Raw genomic sequence first — 26,643 nt, forward strand, 5'->3', positions numbered from 1 at the left:
AAAAAAAAAAAAAAAAAAAAAACATAAAACAGCTGGCCCAGGGCGGGACCTGAGCTGCTCCATGCTGTGTGGTCCTCGGGTTGGACTGGGCATTGGGGGTGGAGCGGGAGGGGAATGGAGTAGGAGCCCTGCCCGTTTCCCAACTGTTCTGGCTAGCTTCCTACATTTTGTGTTAATTAATGGGGCAACGACAGATTTTTTTTCCTCGAGAAATCTGGTCAGCCTGCTTCTGCACGTATTGAACTAAGCTGATTGATATGCATCAAAGAATTGATTATCTTCAGAAAGTATAGGGAAGTTTTCAGCGAAGAAAGAGAATTCTGTGAGATGAAATGGAAGCTGATAATGAGAAAGACTGAAATCTGGCCATGTGTAGCAACATGGATGGACCTTGANTTAAAAAAAAATTTTAAAAACAAAAAAAAAAAGAAATGGAAGCTGATATTATATAGGTGAATTTTAAACAATTTCTTTAACTCAGTATCAGCATGTTTTTAACTACGGAGTAAGATAAAACTTGCCCGTGAATTTTTCATGAAACATTGGGACTTCGGACACTGCAGGGCACAGTGCACACCTCTGTGGGGCCTCTTACCTGACCAGCTATTTTGGGTGTATAGGCAGGGCACTTCGGGGCAGAGCTCAGCCTTTTATGCAGGCCCGGGGCCTAGAAACCACTTCCAAACATACCCACACACCCCCAACTCTTGTATTTCCAGGCCACAGCTGGGCCATGGCTCCCGCCAGCAGGAATGATCTCAGGGACCAGTGCTAAAACCAGTCTAGGGTGTAAAGTGTATCATTCAACAAAGTGAAGCACAGATGCTCTTCATTCAGGTGGTTCTCAGAGTAGCTGTCTCTTCAGAGGAAACCTGAATTTAGAACAAGTTCAGACTTTCTTATGTGCAGTGATATATTATGCAGCATTATTTATAATTTTGAGAAATTGTGAACAACTCAATTGGCACAAATTGGAGAATCTTAAGTAAAAAAGTAAATTTCAGTTGATGAATTATTTTCATCCATATTATATTATTTCTAATTTTATTTTATTTATTTTAATTTTCATTTTGTTTATTTTTGAGAGACAGAGAGACAGCATGAGCAGGGGAGGGTCAGAGAGAGAAGGAGACACAGAATCCAAAGCAGGCTCCAGGCTCTGAGTTGTTAGCACAGAGCTAGATGTGGGGCTTGAACTTGTGAACCAAGAGATCATGACCTGAGCCCAGGTTGTACGCTTAACCGACTGAGCCATGCAGGCATGCCAGATTATTTCTAATTTTAAAAACCTCTTTACTAAAGTGTTGTCATAACAATATAAAAATATTTTAAGATGACAAAATTAAAAAATCTTAAATGATGGGCACCTGGGTCGCTTACTTGGTTGACTGTCAGACTTCAGCTCAGGTCATGATCTCACAGTTCATGGGTTCAAACCCCACATCGGGCTGTGTGGTGACAACTCAGCCTAGAGCCTTCCTCAGATTCTCTCTCTCTCTCTCTCTCTCTCTCTCTCTCTCTCTCTCTCTCTCTCTCTCTCCCCCGCCCCCGCTCGTGCTCTGTCTCTCAAAAATAAATAAACGTTAAAAAAAAAATCTCAAATGAAAGGCCAATGTCTTATATTTTTAAAGTTTATTTTCTTTCTGAGAGAGTGCAAAGAAGGGGCAAAGAGAGAGAATCCCAAGCAAGTTCTGCACTATCAGCACAGAGCCTGACTCAGGACTCGATCCCATAAACAGTATGATTGTGATCATGACCTGAGCCAGGATCAAGAATCAGATGCTTGGAGCACCTGAGTGGCTTGGTTGAGTGTTGCTCTGTCTCTCTCTCCTCTCTCTCTCTCTCTCAAAAATGAGTGAACATTTAAAAACAATATTATTTTTTTAATGGTTTTTTTAATGTTTGCTTATTTTTGAGAGGAAGAGAAATAGAGTGTTAAAGCAATTTGATCTTGGCATGTAAGTTGGTAAAATAGAGACCCACATCCATCCACAGATTTAGTATGTATTCATAGTAGCATTTTAAATCAGCAGAGGGACGTTTGGGTGGCTCAGTTGGTTAAGTGTCTAACCCTTGATTTTGGCTCAGGTTATGATCCCAAGGTCATCAGATCGAGCCCTGGGTTGGGCTTTTCACTGAGTGTGGAGCTTGCTTGCACTCTCTTTCTTTCTCTTTCTCTCTCTCGCTCTCGCTTCTTCCTGCCCCCACCCCTGCATGTGCTCTCTCAAAATAAACATTAAATTTTTTAAAAATAAACTATAAAATCAGCATAGAAAAAAAATGGTTGAGTCACTGAACAGTGTTGAGAAAACTGACTAGCCATCTGGAAAAAAAAAATTATATTGGTTCCTTACCTCCATTCCCTATTCTAAATAAATTGCAAGACGATCAGAACTTTAAACATAAAAGCCAAGTGTATGAAAGAATTGGTGATGACTTGTTTTACATCTTGACCTAGTGCATAAAGTGGCAGTGCTTTGCCATGCCATGTCTTTTTTCCCCCCCACACACAAAGAAAACTTTTATTTGCAGCAAATAAGGAGATTGGGGGAAATGGCTTCCAAAGCTGTGACTTCTTTTTGCCAGATATTAACGAAGCCAGTCAGACAGGAGAAGCCGGGGTATCACTGCACAGAAACATAGATACAGATATGTATATATATTTTTTGTAGCCAGATCCTTGGTGCAGTTTTTATACTCCACAATGTACCTTTTTTTTTTTTAATGTTTATTTATTTTTGAGAGAGAGAGAAAGAACACAAGCAGGGGAGGGGCAAAGAAAGAAGGAAACACAGAATCTGAAGCAGGCTCCAGGCTCTGAGCTGTCAGCACAGATCTGGCCCAACGTGGGTTTGCACCCACGAATTGTGAGATCATGACCTGAGCCAAAGTCAGATGCTTAACTGGAGCCCCCTAGAAGTCCCCACAATGTACCTTTTTAAAAGCACATAAAGCAGAAAGCCATGTGTGATGCTGTTAATTTAAAATGTAGAGTCTAAGCCACTGAGCTGCAGCTGACCTGGTTGCCAGTGTGTGTGTGAAAACCACTTGCTCTTTTCATCCCTTGACCTCCTCATTGCTTAGCATGAGGAGCTCCATGGTGTAAAGCAGGGCGTGAGAGAAGGAAAACCTTCCCAAGTCAGCATCACCTATCCCGCTCCTTTCTAAACGATCCACTTTTGGCATCAGAGGCAGGCTGGGGAGTGAGAAAAGGAAGTCCCCCTCTAAGCCCCTGAAACAACAGTGCCCAGAGTTCTTTTATTTTTCTCCACAACCAGTGGAAACTCGTAAAACCCCAGTAGTGAAGATTAGCGTGTTAGTGAACACGTGGAGGCCAAAACTCTGTAAATGAGCCGTGATAAAAAGTAACCACTACTCTAAGCTAAAACAAAACAGAAGTGCCCTTCTTACTAGGGAAAAAACAGTAAAAGTACTCTATTTATACTTGACATATTTTAATAATAATCTCTGACTAGGAATACTCTAAGTATGACTTAAATTTCAGAACTATTAAAAAAATATTCATGAACGTAACGACAGTTTTACTCTGTAGTCCTTATTTACAGAAGAATGCCAGCTAAAGGCAGGAGTGGTAGTATAGAAAAACACTCACAAACTCGCAATAGTATTTGCTTCAGGCCATACGAATCCTCAGATACCTGAACAGGCAGATGCAAGACTATGGGAAAACAGGGTAGGTTGCCCAGTTTTTAAAATATCACCCTTCAGTTTACTAATTACAAAGAAGAGAGGGGTGCCTGGGTAAGCATCTAGGTTCAGTTCGAGAGTTCGAGCCCTGCCTTGGGCTCCCTGCTGTCAGTGTAGAGCCCATTTCAGATCCTCTGTCTCCCTCTCTTTGCCCCTCCCCTACTCAGGCTCGCTCTCACTCACACACACACTCTCTCTCTCTCAAAAATAAACATTTTTAAGTGGATTGATGGATGGGTGGATGGTAGGGGAGAAGAGGGAAAGGTCCCATTATGGTAGAAAACTAGCAAATACCATCCTAGCCCAATGATTAAATTTTTTGCCATCAGTGATGGCCAAACAGAACATTATTGCCTTTTGCTGTGATAACACTGAAAAAGCCACAGTGTCACCTAAGTAATGTGTTTACCTAAGCCTAATCCTGAGGAAACAATCTGACAAATCCAGATACAGAGGCACGGTGTAAAACAGCCGGCCTGGATTCTGCCAGAAGTCCGACAGCGGTGTAATGCGAAAGGCTGGGCAGATCCAGGTACCTTAGTGGAGAATATAACTGGACGTCCCAATGGCAGTCTGCGGTCCTCAGCTAGATCTTGAATTTAAGGAGCTTAAAAAAATAGAAATTATGTTATTGGGGAATTGGGTGATTTGGCTATGGACTCCTTGTTGGTAGTGTCGAATTTCAGGTGATGCTTCCCGAGTGGGACCCACTTGGTTAGGCGGGTGACTCTGCTGCTTCCAGGAGACACTCACACAGGTCTCTAGGGGTGATGTCTGCAAATAACTCGCGATGGTTTGGTGAAGTATTTACTATGTGAGTGTTTATAGACCTAGAAAGAGATATAAAGTAAATCTGTGGAAAAGTTAACATTTGGTAAATCTCCCAGCAAAGTATAAGTATAAACTACTCTAAATAAACTAAACTCAAAATGGGAGATAAGATTTGCAAAATATGTGGTAAGGAGATTTCCTTACTGTATGAAAACAGCAATAAAAATAAAAACAATCGAAAATAGGTTTAAAAAAAAAAAGAAAAAGAAGGTGGGGGACACCTGGATGGCTCATTTGGTTGAGTGTCCCAGCTCTTGGTTTCAGCTAAGTCACGATCTTGTGGTTCGTGAGATCAAGCCCGGTGTTGAGCTCTGTGCTGACAGAATGAGCTCTGCCCGAGATTCTGTATTTTCCTCTCTCTCTCTGCCCATCCTTTGTTCACGTACATGCTCGAGCTCTTGCTCTTTCAAAATAAATAAGTAAACACATGTTAAAAATAGGTTTAAAAAATGGGTAACAGGACAAACAGGCAGTTCGCAGTCAACACATGTAGAAATGTTTAAATGTTCCTCACAATAGGAAGTATGTACGTAAAAACCAAGATAAAATACCGTTTTTAACAGACTGGCAGTCAAAAAGATTTATAATGCACTATGGGAGAAGACACAGGGATGTGGCAGTAGGCACTTACATATTAATAGTGTGAACATAAGTTGAAAAAACATTTTTGGAGGGCAGTAGGGTTTCAAATCCACACCCAGGGATTTATTCCAAACATGTACCTTTATAGATGCACAAAGAAGTATGTGTAAGGATATTTGCTCTAGAATTCTTTGTGATAGCAAAAGATAGGTAGCAATTTAAATGTCCATGGAAGGAGACTGGTCACATAAAGGATTAACTGTCCATGTGGGACCAGCCATCCTTGTACAGCTGGCCAAAGGCTGAGGCAGCTTCAGAAGTACTGTGTGAATAAAGGAAATGTCAGATATTCTTTTTTTTTTAAGTTTATTTATTTTGAGAGAGAAAGTGCAAGCGGGAGAAGAGCAGAGAAAGGGAGAGAGAATTCCAAGCAGACCCCGTGCTATCGGCACAGAGCCCAACACAGGGCTTGAACCCACAGACCACGATATCATGACCTGAGCCAAAGTCAGACGATTAACTGATTGAGCCACCCAGGCGCCCCATCCGATATTCATTTTTAAGTGGAGAAAGCAAGATGCTGAACAATTTCTAATGTAACAAAATTTGTTTTCTAAAAGGGAGGATCTGGGTATTAGTTACATGGTCATGTTCACTTTGTGAAAATTAATCAAGCAGAACACTTAGGAGTCGTGTATTTTTCCATATATATGACATTTGTGTTAAAAGCTTCCAAAAAATACTTAAAAGAGAGGAGATAGTAGGTACTTACATGCTTCTGTATACAGAAAGTGTTTCTGGAAGGAAACACAGGAAGCTGTAATATTGGCTGCTGGTAGGGAGAGGTGTTAAGGGATAGAGAAAGGACAAAAGGTTTTCAGTCCTGTATTTGTTTTTCCTACATACATTACTACTAGGGAATTTTTCATGAACACTTTCTAATACATTTTAAATGATAGCAAGGTACACATTTGTGGTAAGATTCCATCTGTAGCTCTATCTTTAATGTGTTTAAGAAGAAAAGAATGGAGGGGCAACGGGGTGGCTCAGTTGGTGAAGTGTCTGACTCTTGATTTCAGCTCAGGTCATGGTCTCATGGTTCGTGAGTTTGAGCCCCACATCAGGCTCTGAAGCCTGCTTTAGATTCTCTCTCTCTCTCTTTGCCCCTCCCCTGCTCTCTCCCTCTCTGTCTCAAAACAAATAGACTTAAAAAAAGAAAAGAATGGGAAAAAAAAGAAAAGCATGGGAGCAATTACAAAGTTAAACGTTAAACTTTTTTCAGGTGATGAAACTATAAATTGTGTTTCTTTTCTTTGTACTTTTCCAAGTTTTCTGTGGCAAGATTGCAGTATTTTTCTGAAAACGAGACCGACTCTTTAAAATGCTTAAGAATAATCTCTAGAGTCTATGGGATGGCTCTCTGCTATTATCCCCTGGCCGTACCCTTCCCCCCTCAAAAGAGTCGCAAATTGCACAGATGTGATTGTCCCATTTCTTGTTATAAGTAACATGAGGCTTTATGAGTATAAACATGGCTCGGGCTACATCTGTCCAGGAGGAAGGGACCAGTATCATTTTGCTGGAGAACAGCCTGCGGGACGTGGAGAGTGCGCTCTGGGGCTGCGGGCTGCCCCTTGCCCGCGTCATGCTGCAGTCGTGCTTCACGTAGAAACCAGCAGTAGCGCGTCCTGGACTACTTGGGTGAGGCAGCATTTCGTGATCCTCTTTGTGCTCCTTTTTTTCTTTTGTGTTTTTTAGAATAACTGCTCAAAGGCTTGCCCACTTGAACAAGTGCTTGATGAACTTTAAGCTAGGGAATTTCAGCTATCAGAAAAACCCTCTGAAATTGGGAGAGCTTCAAGGGAACCACTTCACTGTTGTCCTCAGGTAAAGACCCGCAGGCGGGAGCGCAGGACAGAGAGGGTCTTGCTGGAGCACCTCATGTCTGTTTGGACCATTTTCCACCCGGGTGAGCGAGTGCTCACAGGTGCGGCAGGAAAGGAAGGCAGAGTGGGGCCTGACGAGACCGAGACCGGGAGAGCAGGCACTGCTGGAGTGTCTGTGCCAACACCCCCTCACCTCCCAAAACCCAGCCCTTCCTTTGGAGAGCAGCTGGCTGTTTCAGACACGGGGCGTAAAGACGAAGAGCCTGTCGCTTCCGCCTACACGCAGTACCTGGACGGGCAAACTCACAGACACAGGGAATAGAGCAGAGTTTACCTGGGGCGGGGGGTGTAGGAAGGGAAAGGAGAGCTGTTGTTTAATGGGAGCAGGTTTCCCTTTGGGAAGAGGGGAAAGTTCAGGAAGTAGATCGTGGGGAACGTTGTGCCACTGTGTGGGTACTTAAAAACAATAAACGTGGTCAGTTTAATGTTATGGATATTTTGCCACAATTAAAAAAAACAAAAGAGTCCTCATGAGGTAGAGAGAAAGCTGCAGGGGGTAAGGGAAAGGCAGGGAGAGGTGCCTGGCTGGCTCAGTAGGAAGAGCATGCGACTTGATTGCGGGATCATGAGTTTCAGCCCCACATGGGGTGTAAAGATTACTTAAATAAAACTTAAAAAAATTTTTTGATGTTTCTTTAGTTTTGAATGAGAGAGACAGCGTGAGTGGGGGAGGTGCAGAAAGAGAGAGACAGAATCCAAAGCAGGTTCCAGGCTCTGAGCTGTCAGCACAGAGTCCGATGCCGGGCTCAAGCCTAAGAACTGTGAGATCATGACCTGAGCTGAAGTTGGACGCTTAACTGACCGAGCCACCCAGGCGCCCCTGAAACTTTTTTTAAAAAGGGGAAAGGCACAGAAACCAAGCCATGTCATTTATGATATGTATCCCTGAATGTTTTTGACTGAATTTCTTCCCTGGGAAATTTGGGCCCTTACAGGAATATAACAGGAACTGATGAACAAGTTGAGCAAGCCATGAACTCTCTCAAGGAGATTGGATTTATTAACTACTATGGAATGCAAAGATTTGGAACTACAGCCGTCCCCACATATCAAGTTGGAAGGTTTGTATTTCATTTCTTAACTTTTGTCTGAAAAAGCTCTACTAAAAAAAAGAAGAAAGATTTTTTGTTGCTGTTGTTTTAAAAAATTTTTTAATGTTTATTTGAGAAAGAGCGGGAGACACAGAATCTGAAGCAGGTTCCAGGCTCTGAGCTGTCAGCACAGAGCCCAACACGGGGCTCAAACATACAAACCGTGAGATGATGACCTGAGCTGAAGTTGGATGCTTAACTGACTGAGCCCCCCAGGTCCCCTGTTGCTGTTGTTTATAATTATTTGTGTCTGGGCCAGATGAGCCAGCGTATCTCGTCAGCTGATCCATAGTATCCTTCTAACTTTTCTTGTGTTTTGAGATAATACATGTACATGATTAAAAAAAATAAGTTGATGTTCAGAAGGATATAACCCAAAAAGTAAGTTTCTCTCCCATCCCTGACAACCCATCTGGGGATCCTGTTTTAACTTTCTTTTTTTTTTTTTTTTTTTTTAATTTTTTAAAAAATTTTTTTTTTTTTGGGNTTTTAAAAAATTTATTTATTTTTGAGAGACAGACAGAGTGTGAGCAGAAGAGGGGCAGAAAGAGAGGGAGACACAGACTCTGAAGCAGGCTCCAGGCTCTGACCTGTCAGCACAGAGCCCGACGTAGGGCTTGAACCCACGAACCATGAGATCATGACCTGAGCCGAAGTCGGCCGCTCAACCGACTGAGCCACCCAGGCGCCCCTTTAGTTTCTTTTTTATAGGTAGATCTTGGCTCAGTACGATAAGCAGTTGGGTGACTCCAGCTCAGAGTAGCCTGACAGAGATGATGTAATTTGTGATCTTGGTTAACAAGCACTTCCCAGTTTATTAGACTTGCGTCTCTGCTCTCCCCACCTTTAAAGACAGTGGCATAGGATGTAAATAGCGTGGTGAAATTAATTTTAAGAAATCTGATTGTCTTGGGGTGCCTGGAGGGCTCAATCAGTTGAGTGTCTGACTTCAGCACAGGTCATGATCTCACTGTCCATGAGTTTGATCCCCACATCAGGCTCACTGCTGTCAACACAGAGCCCATTTCAGACCCTCTGTCTCCTTCCTCTTGCCCCTCCCCTGGTTCTATTCTCTCTCAAAAATAAATAAACATTTAAAAGTTTAAAAGAGAAATATGATTCTCTTTTAGGCAATAAATAGGGAATCCCCCTAGGGTAAGCTAGGATGGGAATTCCATCAATAAATACTTAGACTCTTGATCTCAGCATTGTTCAAGCCCCACGCTGGGTGTAGAGATTACTTAAGTAAATTAAGTAAGTAAATAAACTTTAAAAATAAATAACTAAATACTTGGGCTCAGAAACCTAAACCTGCATATGCTGTCCTGCTGTCCAGTGGACTGTGTTACATAAAGTAATCATTCTCGTGGGAGTTAGAATTGTAGAAGTTATGAGCTGGAAGTGATCTGAGAGATTACATAGTTGGTGTTCTTCTTGTGTTTCAAGCCCGTGTTCTAGTGAAGGTGGAGTTTAGGGTTGAGGTCTGCTGCCGCTCACCAGTTTTCCCCTGTAGTCCTAGGTAATGAGGGCTTTTCCTGACTTCCAGTGCACGGTTGTAGCAGCTGACTACAGGAAGTTGCATTTGTTCGTGTGTTTTTAAAAACACAACATGGTAACAATCTGTTACGTAGTATTTCGTCTACCTCTTCAGGCAGTGTTGTAAAGGTTAAAAGCTCAGGCAGTAAAATCAGACTTGGGTTCTGAGCCTTAGACTACTCATCTGTAAAGTGGAGATCATAATACTAACCCCACAGGGTGGTGAAATGACATTGTATCTATGCAGTATCTATTTCTATGTCTCGAATACAGTAAATGCTCAATAAGCAGAAATAATATTTTATTTGGGAGAGCAGGGGAGAGGGGGGAAGAGAGAATCTTGAGCAGACTCACCATGGAGCCTGATTGCAGGGCTTGATCCCATGACCCTGGGATGATGACCTGGGCCAAAATTGAGAGTCAAACCGAATGCTTAATCAATTGAGCCACCCAGGCATCCCTGGAAAGTAATATTTTAAAACGAAAGCATGCTAACCAGAGAAAAAATTTTTGCCAAGAAGAAAACTAAAGTAACTGGTAATCATTATTATTAGATAATAAATGATAATATTTTTAATCTTGCCAAATGGCCAGAGGATATTGGTGAAGATAGTGCAAATGTTAATTATATTATGGGACAGAATATTTAAGAGAAAACTGTATCAACTTTCGAATGAACTTTTTTTTTAATATTTTATTTATTTCTAGGAGAGAGAGAGAGAGACAACGTGAGCAGGGGAGGGTCAGAGAGAGAGGGAGTCACAGACTCTGAAACAAGCTCCAGGCTCTGAACTGGCAGTCAGTACAGAGCCTGACGCGGGGCTCGAACCCACGAACCGCGAGATCATGACCTAAGCGAAAGTCGGACGCTTAACCGACTAAGCCACCCAGGCGCCCCTCGAATGAACTTTTATAATGAATTTGGCAGAACAGCCATGAGACCCTGCAAATTTTGTGCTCCAAAGATAATGTAAAGAGATTATGAAAATGAGATCAGATTTATCAAAAATAAGGAACAAAAATTGCATTGCATGCCTTACGTATACAGTGTGAGTATATGGTGCATTCAAAGCCCCAAACCAACAGTTTTCACAACATAAGAATATTTCTAGCTCCAAAGCAGCCCACTGTTACCATCATAGGAAAATAGAAACCAAAAAACCCTTAGTTTAGAGTTCAAAGATGAAAGGATGACTTACATCCAAAATTTTTGAAGAACTCTTACAAATCAAAGACAAAAGGACAAATGACAGTCTAAAAATGGGCAAGTGAGAGGCACCTGGGTAGCTCAGTCTTTTGAATGTGTCCTACTCTTGATTTCAGCTCAGGTCATGATATCAGGGCCTGGGACAAGCCCACATGGAGCTTGCTTACAATTCTCTGTCTCTCTCTCTCTGCTTTTGCCCGTCCCTGACTCAAATACTCATACACACTCTCTCTCTCCAAAAAGATAACTGAAATAAAAATGGACAAGTGACCTGAGTAGACATGTCTCCAACGAACATAAATTAATGGCCAGTAAGCACACAAAAAGATGTTCAACATCATTAGGGAATCGCTAATCATTAGGGAAAAGTGATTTAAAACCCCAGTGAGCCATCACTTCACATCCACTATGAGGGCTAAAGTCAAAAAGGCTGACAATAACAAGTGTTGGTGAGGATGTGAAGAATTGGAACCTGCATGCACTACTGGTAGAAATGTAAAATGTTACAGCTGTTTTTGGATAACAGCCTGGCTGGTCTTCAACATCAAATACAGAGTTACCATAGGTTTCAGCTGTTGCACTCCTAGGTATATACTCAAGAATTGAAAGCACACATTCATACAAAAGTTTACGCCAATGTGTATAGCAGCCAAGAAAAGGGAAACAACCCAGATGCCCATCCACTGATAAATAGGTAAACAAAATGTGATGTCTCCTTACAATGGAATAATATTCAACGATACAAGTAAAAGAGAGTGCCTGGGTGGCTCAGTCGGTTAAACCTCCCAACTTTTTGTTGGTTTGTTTGTTTTATTTGCAGAGGAAGAGAGAATCCCAAGCAGGCTCCATGCTGTCACTGTGAGTAGCACGTGGGACTCAAATCCACCAACCATGAGACCATGACCTGAGCTGAAACCAAGAGTCAGAAGCTCAACCGACTGAGCCACCCAGGTGCCCCAAGCCTCTGACTCTTGATTTTGGTTCAGGTCATGATCTCATGATTCGTGAGATGGAGCCCTGAGTCAGGCTCTAGGCTGGGCATGAAGCCTGCTTAAGATTCTGTCTCTTTCCCTCTACCTTTTCCCCTTTAAAACAAGTAAACAATAAAAGAGAATGAAATACTGATACATGCAACAACATGGATGGATGAACCTTGAAAACATGCTAAGTCAAAGAAGCTCATCGGAAAAGACAAAATATTGTACGATTAATTTATATGAATTATCAAGAATAGGCAAATCCATGGAGATAGGAAGTTGATTGGTGGTGCCTAGATGTGGGGGAGGAGTATTAGACAGTGACTGCTGTTGGGTGCAGGATTCCTTTGGGTGATAAAAATGTTCCAAAATTGATTGTGTGATGTTGCACAATTCTGTGAATATACCAAAAGCCATTATATTGTGCACTTAAATGGATGAATTATATGCATATATGAATTATGCCTCAGTAAAACTTTTTTTTAAAAAGGTGGAATAAATCCTTGCAAATATGGTCAAATAACAAGGGTGACAAAACCATTCTTGTGGTAAATGGTAAAGGACTGTCTTTTCAAGAAGTTGTGTTAGGGAAATTGGATATACACATTAAAAAATGAAGTTGGACCCCTTATCTTCTACCATTTACGAGAATTAATATAGATCAAAGACTTAAGCATAAGAGCTGCAACTGTAAAATTAGAAGAAAATGGGAAAACCTCATGATATTTGGTTGCCGATTTCTTGGCTATGTGAACACCAAAAGAAAAAATAGGGTTGGACTCCATAAAATTTAAGATATTTGTGTACAGTATCCAGATGGCTAACAGACACTTGAAAAGATGCTCAACATCACTCATCATCAAAATACAAACAGAAGTACAAATCAAAAACATGATGAGATACCACCTCACACCTGTTGGAATGGCTGAAATTAACAACACAAGAAACAACAGATGTTGGCAAGGGTGCAAAGAAACGGAAGCCCTTCTTCATTGTTGATGGCAAGGAAAACTGGTGCAGCCACTCTGAAGAACAGTATGGAGGTTCCTCAGGAAACTAAAAATAGAACTACCCTATAATCCAGTAATTGCATTGTTAGGCATGTACCCAGTGAATACAAAAATAAGATTCATAGAGGTACCTGAGCCCCAGTGTTTATAGCAGCATTATCAACAATAGCCAAACTATGCAGAAAGCCCAAACATCCACTGACTGATGAATGGATAAAGGTGATGTGGTATATATAGATATATACACAATAGAATATTATTCAGCTTTCAAAAAGAATGAAATCTCACCATTTGCAATGATGTGTCTGGAGCTAGAATGTATTATGCTAAGCGAAATAAGTCAGTAAGACGAATACTGTATGGTTTCAGGCATATGTGGAATTTAAGAAACAAAACAGTTGAATATATGGGAGGAGGGGGAAGAGAAGAGAGGGAAATAAACCACAAGATAGAAAACAAACAGGGTTGATCGAGGGAGTTTGGTGGGAGATGAGATAGATGGGTGATGAGTACTAAGGAGGGCACTCATGATGAGTACTGGATGTTATATGGAAGTGATGAATCACTGAATTCTCCAAAAACCAATATTGCACAGTATGTTAAATAAAATTTAAAATAAATTTAAATTTAAGAAAATAAAAAGGTTTTGTGTCCAAAGGACACTATCAAGACAATGAAAAAGCAACCCACAGAATGGGAGAAAATATTTGCAAATTATGTATCTGATGAGGGGTTAATATCCAAAATACATAGAGTTCCTACAGCTCAATAACAACAAAACAACCTGATTTTAAACTCGAAAGAACTTGAATTGACCTTTCTTCCAAGAAGATACATTTTAAAAAACTTTTTTGATGTTTATTTTTGAGAGAGAAAGAGACAATGTGAACAGGAGAAAGGCAGAGAGAGAGAGAGAGAAAGAATCCAAAGGAGGCTTCAGGCTCTGAGCTGTCAGCAGAGAGCCTGATGGGAGGTTTGAACTCACAGATCTTGGGACCTGAGCTGAAGTCAGACACCTAATATACTGTGTCACCCAGGTGCCCCTCTTCCAAGAAGATATATTAATGACTAATAAGCCAATAATGAAAAGATGCTCAGCATTACTAATCATTAGGGGAATGCAAATCAAAATCACAATGAGATACTACCTTATTCCCATTAGAAATGCCATTAGGTAAAAAACAAAAAACAATTAAACAAAACAAGTGTTGAAGATGTGGAGAAATGGGAACCCTTATGCACTGCTGGTGGGAATATAAATGGTACAGTCTCTATGGAAAATGATACAGTGTCTCTTCAAAAATTTAAATGTAGAATTACCGTATGGCCCATAAATTACATTTTTGAGTATATACACAAAAGTGAAAACAAACACACAACAGGTATTTATACACCTGTGCTTTTTGAGCATTATTCACAATAGCCAGAAGAAGGAAGCAGCCAAGTTTCCATTAACGAGTGAATGGATAAACCAAGCATGATACACAGATACAGTGGACTGTCATTCATCTTTGACAGGAAGGAAATTGTGACACATACTATACTTGAAGACCTTTATGCTGAGTGGAATAAGCCAGTCACAAAAGGACAAATACCCTAATTCCTCTTACATGAGGACCTAGGATGGTTAGATGTATACACAGGGTAGAGTGCTGGTTGCCAGGAGCTGGGAGGAGGGGAGATGGGAGCTAATGTTTAATGTGAACAGAGTTTCCATTGAGGAGGATGTAGAAGTTCTGCAGAGGGGTAGTCCTGTTCACAACAGTATGAATGTACTTAGTGCCGTAGAACTGTATGTTTAAAGTGGCTAAAATGATGAGTTCTATGTTGTATGTATTTTTTACGGTTGTTTAAAAAGGAAGGTAAGGAGAGAGAACATAAGAAAAGTAGAAAACGTCTTCATGTGTAGTGGGCCAGATAGAATGGCCTGTTGGAATCAGATCTGCGAATATTTAATATGGCAGTATATACTGAACTTGCATGTGTAGGGTAGCATCTTAAACTTTGCAATATATTGTACCACCTGTTGGCAGACTTGCTCTGTGAAGGGCCACATAGTAAATGTTTTAGGCTTTGTGAGTTGTGGAGTGTTCATAGAGCATCTCACCTCTACTGTTACAACAGTGTGAACGCAGTCACACAGTGTGTACATGGTTGAGCACAGCTGTTTTACAGTAAAACTATTTACAAAATCATGTGGCCGGCCAGATACCAAAGGCTTTTGAATAAAGATGTCTCTGATACCTGGCAGACCAATGCCTAGTCCTGAGTTAGAACTCTCCTCTCTTTGGAGGTGATGCAGGTAGCCTAGTCAGCTACATAATGTGTCACCAGGGAGAATATTGAAAGACTGATAGAGCAGGGCTTATTCCAGGACTGCAAGGGTGGCCAGCAGTAGGAAATCTGTTGCGTAATTATTCACATTAGCTGATAAACAATCCATATGATCATATCATTGGATACCAAACAGCATTTTATACAGTTTAATATACAAAAGTATCCCATACAGGTTAACTTAAATATGAAAAATAAAAACCCTAGTTAACTAAAACAATAATTACTAGACAGTATTAATTATAGGTCAGGAAGGCCTCAGCATGACTCCCAAGACCAAAAATTGTAACAGAAAAAAATTCCAGATATGATACACAAAATAGAATTTTTGTATAGCAAAAGATAATATAAAAGTTAAAGGAAGAATTGGGTACACCTATAGATGTATCAAAAAAAGTCATGGGGGCGCGTCTGGCTGCCTCAGTCCATGTAGTGTGTAATTCTTAAATCTCAGGGTTGTGAGTTTAGTCCTCACATAGAGATTACTTAAAAATCTTAAAAGAAAAAAAAAGTCATGAAAAATATACTCTAAGGTGTTAATTTAGGGGCACCTGGGTGGCTCAGTCAGTTAAGCCTCTGACTTCGGCTCCAATCATGATCTCATGGTCTGAGTTCGAGCCCCTTATCGGGCTCTGTGCTGACAGCTCAGTAAAGTGTTAAATTAGATTTCAGGTAACCTTTCTTATATACTGTTTAATTTTTAAGAAGGATGTATAACTTATAGTCAGCAAAAATAAAGATATTTCCATTTGGGCCAGAAAAACAGTGAGAGGTAAAGTGTTACTTGTTCTGTTTGTCTAGGCAAGAAGGTATTTAACACAGGGGAAAAATTTATTGAGAGTTTTTTTAGTACAAATCTGTACACATACCATGTTTAACAGCTTAATGACTTGGTAGTATTTATACTATTAAAAAACTGTGACATAAGGGGCACCTGGGTGGCTCAACTAGTAAAGTGACCAACTCTTAGTTTCAGCTCAAGTCATCATCTCGTGGTTCATGGGATGGAGCCCCACATCAGGGTCTGTGATGACAATATGGAGCCTGCTTAGGATTCTCTCTCTCCCCACCTTCTCTGCATTCCTCCTCTGCTGCTCTCTCTCCCTCTAAGTAAACTTTTAAATAAATAAGTAAAAATAAAAATTGATGTGTTGTTAAATGTTAAAGAGTAAACATTCTTAATTTTCTTCTCTTTTAAGTTCCTTTCTCATTTACATTTGAAACATGTCATTAGTTTTTCACCTTACTTTTAAGTTTAATAAAATTTATAGAATTAACATGATTTGTTACTCCTCAGATTTCAGCATATAAAATTCATCTTATGCAAAATTAAGTAAAATAAATGCTATTTAATTTTAGAGCTATATTACAGAATTCCTGGAATGAAGTCATGGATTTAATATTGAAACCCCGTTCTGGAGGTGAGAATAAAATTCATGTTAATGAAAAAAAAATAGAATGTCTTGTTAGATATTCGTGGACTTGCTTTGAATAGAAGAATACATGTACATATTGGGTAGGTATGTCAGAAATTTAAAAAATTGTTTTTATAGGAAAATAAAAAGGATAGTTTATTTTTTCACAAATTATATGTATATATTTGATATTTATAATTTATGTCCTATTTTCAGCCATTTAGCTCGTCTAATTAATTAATTCACAAACAAATATATTTCCTTTGCCCAATGCACTATTAAGTCTCTGAACATAAAAGAATCCATGGTTAATTTGTGGTTAATTTGCTAAAGCATAGTATAATAGAATGTAAAAACTGGGCAAAAACGTGTTGAAGATTTTTAGTTTGAAGAGTTTGCTAGATAGTCTCCAGAAAGCGCATCTAAATTCATACCGTCTGATTTAAATACTATTATACAAATTATCAAAACAATTAGGCCCTTTGGGTGATTACTCATTTACAAATTAAAGAAAGTTGTCTCCTTTAAGGAGGGTGGCCTATTAAATTTGCCAACACAGTAGAAAAAGAGAAAGAAGAAAGGACTCCCTAGGTTTTGTCTTCTGGTGAATCAGCTGTGATAAGGGGACAGTAATGGACCTTAAATCCTGGGATGGGGGGATGTTGATTGTTTCATTCTGTACACTCTGCCCATGCCACCTTTTCGTCTTTTGACGGGTATTCTAAGGTGAGCAGAAGCTGTTCAGAGTACCTGTATGACAAAGAGCGTTCTCTACTTTTGTGTTCTCTAGGAAGCATGTTAAGTTACAGAAATCTGTCTATTCGATAAATTGTTTTAATACAACTTTCTTTCTCTCCAGCTGAAAAGGGCTACTTGGTTAAGTGCAGGGAAGAGTGGGCGAAGACCAAAGACCCAGCTGCTGCCCTCAGAAAACTCCCTGTCAAAAGGTGTGTGGAAGGGCAGCTGCTGCGAGGACTTTCAAAATATGGAATGAAGAATATAGTCTCTGCATTTGGCATAGTGAGTGCTATTTGTGAAGTCAGGCAAATGACTTGAGGTGGTTTAATGCGTTTTAAATTTTACCTTTAAATATTGTACCAAAGTTCAAAAGAGTGGAAGGTAAATAAGGATCCTTTGGTGATCTCGGAGTCGTGTGTTACCTGAGCGATCCTTGTTTGTACCCTGAATGGTGACGGGGGAGGGTAGTGGGTATGGGTGGTGTCCACCACAGTTACGCACATGGAGGGCTGAGACAAGCATGAAAGTGGTAAATACTGTCTACAAGGAAATGTTAATTTAAATCCAATATCTTAGTACTTGAGAAATTCAGAATGCATCTTAGAATTCGCTTGATCATTCCCCAACATCAGGACGGTAACCTGCCTCAATAGGAGGTTGCACTGGAAGCATCCTAGTGATTACATTTTAGTTTGGTTTCCTCGTGGTTGCTCAGGGGTGTGTACCATCTTGGCAGGTGGGGCCTCTGCCAGTATTCAGATGGCTGTGATCCTGCGTGGACTAAAGTTTAGCTCTTAACGTCTCACTTACTCTTCCACTGGTAAACAAGAAAGAATTTTTGCTGCATGAAATCAGTTGTCTGTTCAGTCATTCAGATTTTCTCCCTCAATGGCCATTAGCAGGCAGAAAGCACTGTGTGCTGTATAACTGATGTGCGAATCTCTAGAGTTTAGGGCTGTCCGTGTCTTTGGCTTAGGATGTGAGCTCCACAGGACCTGCTTTATTTGCCTGAATGAGCGGGAGCTGCCGCATTGGAAGCCAATGAGGTCCGCCCGCAGTCAGAGGGGCTTCTGTCTCTAAGATTGGTTGCCGTGCATCAGTCACTGTTTCTATAAGCTTTTAGAGACCAGAGCTTCAAGCTATGAGCTTCTTGTCCTGGGGTCATCACTGAGCAAGTGAGAGGTCTGGGTAAGTACGGTACTTTTAATACTCAGAATATGTATTTTTTTTCCTTGCCCATTTCCTTCCCTCCAGATACCAAGAAATAATCGCTTAATGTATATTCATAGCTATCAAAGCTATGTGTGGAATAACATGGTAAGCAAGAGGATCGAAGAGTACGGACTGAGGCCCGTCCCGGGGGACCTCGTTCTCAAAGGAGGTAAAAAAGGAGATACCCTCATGACTCCACCAAGTTAGGCTTCAGTCATTTGACACTAGTGCTTAAAATCCAGCCTGGCCACTGCTTGGGGGCAGGGAGAGGGGGGGCTTGTCTAGTAAGGTTAAATGGAAAGGCATCGTAAGCCCAGACTGAACAGTTTGGATCTGAATCTTTAATCAAAATATGCAAACGATTTGAGTAAGCATCTGACCCTCTTCTGGGTCTCTGCCTCCGTTTCCTCGGCTAGAATAAGATTTGAATGAAATGTTGCCTTGAGTCTTTTTCCACACTTTAATCTGGGTCTGGCAGATACTCCTCTACACTTCCGGACGCGCCTTGGCCCCTCAGCTGTTCTCCAGTTTTAAAGAGCTTCTGTAAGTCAGCACCCAACCTGAGCCCACCTCACCCACGGGCCATGACGTAACAGGCGCTGAGCGCTTACTCTGTGGCGGCAGTGTCCCTAAAACACATGGGTCGCCACTGATGGCCACACCCCCACCAAGTGCCGGGCCTGGTGCGAAGCCCTTTGCCTGCCTCTTCTGGTTTAAAGCAAACCCAAAGTGTTGTGTGAAGTGTTCCCTCTGTTCAGACGAGGGGCACACGATTCCACAGCTGGCTAAAAAAAGAAAAGGCAGGGATTCAGAATCAGAGTCGGCCTGTTTCCAGAGTCTCTGTTCTTCTGGCCCACCCGGCCATCCTTGTGCTGTCTGAAGGCATAGCCTGTTCATCTGCATGTGTCCCCAGTAAATCCACTAAGGGTGCTGTTGAGAAATTTTGATTATCCTGAATTAATAGGTTGTAACCTCCTCCAGTGTTGATTGCATCCAGTGTGTTTTACTGTCCCGTGTGCCATCACATTTCATCCTCTAAATGCAGATTAACTTTTAAAAGTTATTCTTCTAGGGGCGCCTGGGTGGCTTAGTCGGTTAAGTGTCCGTCTTTCGCTTAGGTCATGATCTCGCGGTTCGTGGGTTCGAGCCCCGCGTCGGGCTCTGTGCTGACTGCCAGCTCAGAGCCTGGAGCCTGTTTCAGTCTGTGACTCCCTCTCTCTCTGACCCTCCCCTGCTCACGCTGTCTCTCTCTCTCTCCTAGAAATAAATAAAAAACATTAAAAAAAAAAAATTAAGAAAAAAAAAAGTTATTCTTCTATAAAAATGCATCCAATGGCAGTAGCTTTCTAGATACTATTTTGTAGGGTTGTTTAAAAAGTGGAAAGGAGATGATTTTTTAAAGCATTCTAAAAACATGAGGGTGCAGCTGAGAAATAAATAGGTTTTGAGATTTTTTTTTTCCTTGACTTTCCACTTGTTCTAAATCCATGATTTTATTTCTTGGGTAGAGCAGAAAAGACAGAAAGATCCCTAACTTAATTTCCTTAAACTTTGTAGGCCACTCATCCTGGGTCAACTTGCATATAATTTTTGAAGATCAAGCTCATGAAAATATCACCTGTTTTCACAGTTTTTCCTCAGTTTATCTATGTGTCCATTTGCAGCTACAGCCACCTATATTGATGAAGAAGATGTTGACAATTACTCCATCCATGATGTGGTGATGCCTTTGCCTGGTTTCGATGTTATCTACCCAAAGCATAAAAGTAAGTTCCCTGTCAGGGAAAAGGAGGTAAAATAAAGCCTAATATTTGTAAGCCACTCACCAGCCGCTGAGAATTGAGAGAGGGGGAAAAAATCAGTGTTTTAAATAAAATTTTAGAACTTTAATTTCCATCAGACTTAAAAATTTTTATTTTTTATTTTTTTATTTTTTTATACTTTATTTTTGAGACAGAGAGAGACAGAGCACAAGTCGGGGAGGGGCAGCGAGAGAGGGAGACACAGAATCTGAAACAGGCTCCAGGCTCAGAGCTGTCAGCACAGAGCCCGACGTGGGGCTCGAACCCACAAACCGTGAGATCATGACCTGAGCCAAAGTTGGACACTTAGCCTACTGAGCCACCCAGGCGCCCCTCCCCTGGATAACTTAAATTAAGAAACAAAATGGTGGAGGGGTGCCTGGGTGGCTCAGTCGACTAAGCGTCTGACTTTGACTCAGGTCATCATCATATGGTTTCATGAGTTGGAGCCTGGTGTCAGGCTCTGCACTGACATCTCGGAGCCTCCTTGTAATTCTCTCTCCCTTTCTCTGCTCTTCTCCTACTCACATGGTCTCTGTCTCTCTCAAATGAGTAAAAACATAAAAAAATTTTTTTTTCTCTCAAGGGGTCACAGTGATTATTTTGCTTATCAATGTTATATTCCTTGAAACCACACACAAAGTATAGACTGATTAGGAATTAACACCGTTCTGGGGTGCTTAACTGGGGTGGCTCAGTTAAGCATCAGTTAAGCGTCCAACTTCAGCTCAGGTCATGATTTCACAGTCCATGGGTTCGGAGCCCTGCGTTGGGCTCTGTGCTGACAGCTCAGAGCCTGGAGCCTGCTTCAGATTCTGTGTCTCCCTTTCTCTGTGCCCCTCCCCCTCTCATAATCTGTCTCTCTCTGTCTCAAAAATAAACTATTAAAAAAAAAGGAATTAACACCCTTCTTTGATACTGCAAATACTTATAAAAGTTAGTTATCTGCCAGTCACATATTGCTTCATATAATCAGATTGCTGTGCTCCTAATTTTTCCGAGAGGTTGACTTCACTGAGGGAAAGGAGGAGGGAATGAATAGGAGAGGAGTTGAGGGGGAGGGGAACGATCTGTCTGTCTTGATGGTACCGTGAGGTCCAAGGAGACTGATGCCAGGAACTAGCCAGAAGGAACACACTAAGATGCTCAGAGCCATTCTTGCTCTCTTTCCAAAAGAGAAAACTAAACATCTTTTCTTTCTGTACCTCTCAGGATCCAAAACATGGGCCAATGCCAGTTAAGCCATAAATTCAGTACAGCCTTTGACAAAGCCCGTTCATGAAAACCTTGTGGCTGAAATGGGGGCTCGTCCACTGGCTGGGTGTGTGGATCAGTTACATATGCACACGTAGCATCCAGCTGTGCTCAATTTAGGGATCCCTGTTGTCTTATAGACATGTTGTGGAGGAGTCTCTCCTTGACCCTGGTCTACCCCATATTTATTATGAGTAACTTGAATAAAGGAATCAGGGCTCCTGGGTGGCTTAGTTGGTTAACTGTCTGACTTCAACTTAGGTCATGATCTCATAGTTCATGGATTCAAGCCCCATGTCGGACTCTGCTGACAGCTCAGAGCCTGGAGCCTGCTTCAGATTCTGTGTCTCCTTCTCTCTCTCTGCCCCTCCCCTGCTCACATGCTCTCTGTCTCAAATATAAATAAACATTAAAAAGAAATCTGCTTATCATGTTTGCAAATTGTGTTACCCAAAACTGTTAATACTAGTAATATGAAAAATAATTTTTTTAAAGAACTATAGAAGGCCTTTTATAGGGTTAAATATAAATTCTTACTTCTGTGAAGGTCCAGGTTGATAGTAGTCTATATAAAAAGTAACTGGAGTTCTTGCTGAACATCATTCTGCTACCCTGAGGCAGATGAAGGGTTTTGTGGAGAATACAGCAATGTCAGAGGAGGGACAGTTGAAAGAACATGTTTGTGGCCTAGAGAAGATATGGCTTAAAGGTCCACCACTTGTGAGAACATGTGGAAAAGGGCAGTTAACCTGCTGTGTTCCAAAGCAGTCAACAGAAGTTATAAAAAGACATTTCAGCTTGGAATAAGGAACTTTCTAACAATTGCGTGGCTTACAAAGAAGTTACCCTAAATGGCAGCCTGCAAGCAAAGGCCGGGTGACTGCCTCTCTCGGGTGTTATAAAAAAGATTCTACATCAGGTGTGAGGGTGAGCCAGATTGTTTCCCCGGGTCTCTTATTTTTATACATTTATTTATAACTGCCTTCTTCAGAAGGAGTTTGAAGCCTCTGTACATGGTCTCTTCCAACCCTGTGCATGTATAAATTAAAGGCTAATAACTTCTCTTGAAATGGCCTTTTATAGTTAGCTTGGGAACCCTATGCCCCAAATACTGTGGCTGCTTATGAGAGATAACTTACAAGTTGGTCAAATCTAGGCTGGAGAAATCTAGTCCTCGTAGTAAATCCCTAAGTTGTGATTCTAGAGAACAGGCTGAATTATAAATGAAAGGGACTAATTTTCTTAGGATGCTCTAACTGAATTTACATGTTAACTCTATTTGTAGTCTGGCTGAAGGTGGCTTGCTGACATGCTGCATTCCAGCTAACTTTTTGTATTTTACAGTTAGTGAAGCCTACAGGGAAATGCTCACAGCAGACAATCTGGATATTGACAACATGAGACACAAAATTCGAGATTATTCCTTATCAGGGGCCTACCGAAAGATCATTATTCGTCCTCAGAATGTCAGTTGGTGAGTGATAGTCTGGAAGGAAATAGAACTGAATTATTATGTGAAATTTAAAGCTTTTGCATTACAGGTTTATTGTCCAGTATTTAGAACCTGGCATAGAAGCATTACTTGTTGTTTTTACTATCATTATTACTTCTACTTGCGTTTTTCCAATCATCAGGAAACAAATGAGTGGAAGTGGTTAAGTTTACATTTTATAGGCCTACATCATTAAAGAACTTTGCGGGGTGCCTGGGTGGCTTAGTCGGTTAAGCGTCCAACTTCGGCTCAGGTCACGGTCTCATGGTTTGTGGGTTCGAGCCCCACGTCTGGCTCTGTGCTGACTGCCAGCTCAGAGCCTGGAGCCTGTTTCAGATTCTGTGTCTCCCTCTCTCTCTGACCCTCCCCTGCTCATGCTGTCTCTCTTTCTCTCAGAAATAAATAAAACACTAAAAAAAATTTTACAAAAGAACTATGCATAATGGGGCTCCTGGGTGGCTCAGTGGATTAAGTGTCTTGACCTTGGTTCAGGTCGTGATATCACGCGTTCTCTGTGTTCAAGCCTTGCATCAGGCTCTGTGCTGACAGCTCAGAGCCTGGAGCCTGCTTTGGATTCTATGTCTCCCTCTCTCTCTGGCCATCCCCCACTCATACTCTGTCTCTCTCTCTCTCTCTCTCTCTCTCTCTCTCTCTCTCAATAAGTAAACATTTAAAAAGGAAGAACTATGCAGAGAGTAAACTTTTTCCCTACTTCAATAAAACTAAGATTTCCTTACAGAGCTATCCCTAACCAAGCTATCTTTCTTCAGAGTTAGCCATGAGCTCCAAACACTGATCTGTTTGTTTTAATATGTTTCTGAAGAAAAAAACAGACGTTTATTAACTCATTTAAAATATTTCAGTATATTTATTTGATAATTTTATAAAACCCAATTCTGCTTGATAATTTAAAAAACTAAATCCTGAATTAGTTGTCCATTGCCGGAAGATTCTCTGTGTTCTCTCTCTCTCTCTCTTTCTCTCCCTTTCTCTCTTCCCTCCTCTTCTCTGGGTTGTGGTTGGCCAGGTTGGACTTGGTCTTCCCCACTCCAGAGAGCAGTTCCTGGTGAGTAACACAGTGTTGTTAGAGGTGATGACCAGCCTGGAGAAGATAGAAATGCCATTACTAATTCAGTCGCATCTTCACCAAGTAAAGTTTACTACTTATCACCTGCATAGGAAAAAAAAAATTCCATCCTGAGGAAACATTTTATGGTTTTGTTTTGTTTTTTTTAACCAGGCTGGTATCATTTGTCACCTTGCTGTATGATTATATAAAAGCAATACTTACATGTAAAATCTGGCCCTGTGGCCCTGTTCTATTATTATCTAGGGGGAAGTAAGAACACTCCCCATAGAATTCCTTACCATAGGCCTGTGTGTTTTCCTTTCTACACAAATGGTGATGAGCAGCTTTAGTACCTTTTGTGGAAGTTCACATTCACACTTTATTTGTGTGTTTTGAAGGGAAGTCGTTGCATATGATGATCCCAAAATTCCACTCTTCAACACAGATGTGGACAACCTAGAAGGGAAGCCACCACCCGTGTTTGCTTCTGGTAAGTTTACTCAGCCATCAGCTCTGTGTCAATTTGGAAATGTTTTCTCAGATGAAAACATAAATTAAATGCAAAACTCTTGTAATCACCGCCAGCTTCCACCTGCTCAGTGATGGCTATTTCGTGTTTTGTCATCTTGGTTTCGTGGTTGTAGCTTGGTATCAGGTGCTTCAAACAATAGATTTCACTGAAAAATGAATGGATGTTATAGAATGTTGTGGTATCAGGTGATTGAGTATTTGCTCCGCCCTGAGTGAACAAAGGTGAGGGGATATCCAGGAACAGAGTGTAAAACATGAAATCTGCATTGTCCTTGTCAACTTCTGGCTGCCATTCCGTCATCTGTTGTCACCCTGTGCCCTTTTTGTGAAGGTTCCAAGTAGAATAAGCGTCGGGATTCGGCTGGATCACATTCTCCCCATCTCACTTCCACGTTTTATTCTCTGAAGCCCCCCAGGAGGTGGCACCTGCGGAAAGGAACCCAGTTCTTTCCTTTCTGCAGCGATTATGTGACTCACCCCAGTCTGCCCGCAGCCGCCTGCCATTTCTGACCACTGTCTTCTTTCTTGCCTGGCAGAAGGCAAATACAGAGCTCTGAAGATGGATTTTTCTCTCCCTCCTTCTACCTACGCCACCATGGCCATTCGCGAAGTGCTAAAAATGGATACCAGCATCAAGAAGCAGACCCAGCTGAACACCACATGGCTCCGCTGAGTCCTTCCTCCCTGGACGAGAACGTGCAGACGGGTGTTTGCTGGCTGCCTGCTCGGTCTTCTCTTAGTGCAGACCCATGGGTGTAATTCAGATCTTTGTAGTTCAGGATTGTTTGTATTTTTTCAAGTTTTTATTAGCTTCATTTGCAAGATTTGTACACACATACAAATCCCGAGGATCCTAATTCTAGCTCAGAGAATATAAATTGATCAGAATATATTTCAGGTGCTTAAATCCTAGTAAAACGTCAGCTTTACTGGCTTTATGATAATTTAAAAGGACTTTTGGTTTTAAAGTTGCAGTTTTAGGTTTTGCTGCGTTCTTGAAGGACGACATTAATTTTTCATGTAGCCATGAATGGAGTATGCAACAATGCATTTTAAGAGAAAATGCAACCAAGCAAATCTTGACTATGGATAGAGGACTCCCACCCCTGCCTGTAAGTGCAGTACTCATGCTTGTGTAAATGATGATAAAACAGCTCCAGGTTTATAGACACAAAAGTGGCTGTCATCCTCTAACTCCCATGCCAGCTCTAGGTAAGTGTTGATAGACCTTTTAGTTGAGTAGCCTTTGCATTTATATTACATTGCCTTGCTGGACAGTTGCGCAATAGGGCCTTTTTTCTCAGTGTAAACATGTGCCGCTCTTTTTATTAGTCAAGGTGTGATTTTTACTCTAGGTGCCTTTTATGTTCTGAATGCTTTCCACTGGACTGGTATTTGTCCACGGTTAAATGACAGCAGAGAAGAAAACTTGAAACCTTTACAAAAGGGCTCCTCCGATCAGCATCACCCCGTGTCACTTTCGGCTTAGGGATTTCCGTTTCTGGCACTGTGTAAAACCTTTCTCTGGTGGGAAAGGCAGAGTATGCCTGGCCATGGGTGTCTGACGTAATTGCCCCAATTTTTCTTTTCTACCATTTCTAGAACAAAATATAATAAATATTTTTAAAACTCCTTTCTAGTTATGGGTGGTTTTTGTTTGTTTTTTTAGTTTATTTATTTATTTTGAGAGAAGGGGGGTACGAGCTGGGGAGGGACAGAGAGAGAGAGAGGATCCTGAGCAGGCTCCACACTGTCAGCACAGAGCCCGACACAGGGCTTGAACTCACGAATCGTGAGATCACGACCTGAGCCAAAGTCAGATGTTTAACTGACTGAGCCACCCAGGCACCTCTGTACCAGTTATGTTAATAAATCAAATAAATTATCTAACACTGAGTGCACATAAGA

At 41.2% G+C, this 26,643-nt stretch overlaps 1 protein-coding gene across 2 annotated transcripts in view; it reads left to right on the top strand.

Annotated features, from left to right (window-relative positions):
• The window catches only part of PUS7 (pseudouridine synthase 7), a 46,774-nt gene extending 20,407 nt beyond the window's left edge, over positions 1–26,367 (top strand). Inside the window, exons 7-15 of one of the 2 annotated variants that reach the window (XM_077746968.1) lie at positions 6,880–7,008; positions 8,003–8,128; positions 16,582–16,643; positions 17,497–17,657; positions 18,630–18,756; positions 20,252–20,353; positions 22,988–23,117; positions 24,603–24,694; positions 25,272–26,367. In XM_077746968.1, coding sequence (XP_077603094.1) covers positions 6,880–7,008; positions 8,003–8,128; positions 16,582–16,643; positions 17,497–17,657; positions 18,630–18,756; positions 20,252–20,353; positions 22,988–23,117; positions 24,603–24,694; positions 25,272–25,408 — 1,066 coding nt within the window. In that variant the 3' untranslated portion in view covers positions 25,409–26,367. The remainder of the gene's footprint in view (positions 1–6,879; positions 7,009–8,002; positions 8,129–16,581; positions 16,644–17,496; positions 17,658–18,629; positions 18,757–20,251; positions 20,354–22,987; positions 23,118–24,602; positions 24,695–25,271) is intronic. The other variant, XM_077746969.1, reaches the window with a different exon arrangement.
• The last annotated feature ends 276 nt before the right edge of the window (positions 26,368–26,643 follow it).

This window comes from Crocuta crocuta, unplaced genomic scaffold, assembly GCF_008692635.1.
Source record: "Crocuta crocuta isolate KB4526 unplaced genomic scaffold, BGI_CrCroc_1.0 scaffold396, whole genome shotgun sequence".
NCBI classification, from domain to species: Eukaryota; Metazoa; Chordata; class Mammalia; order Carnivora; family Hyaenidae; genus Crocuta; species Crocuta crocuta.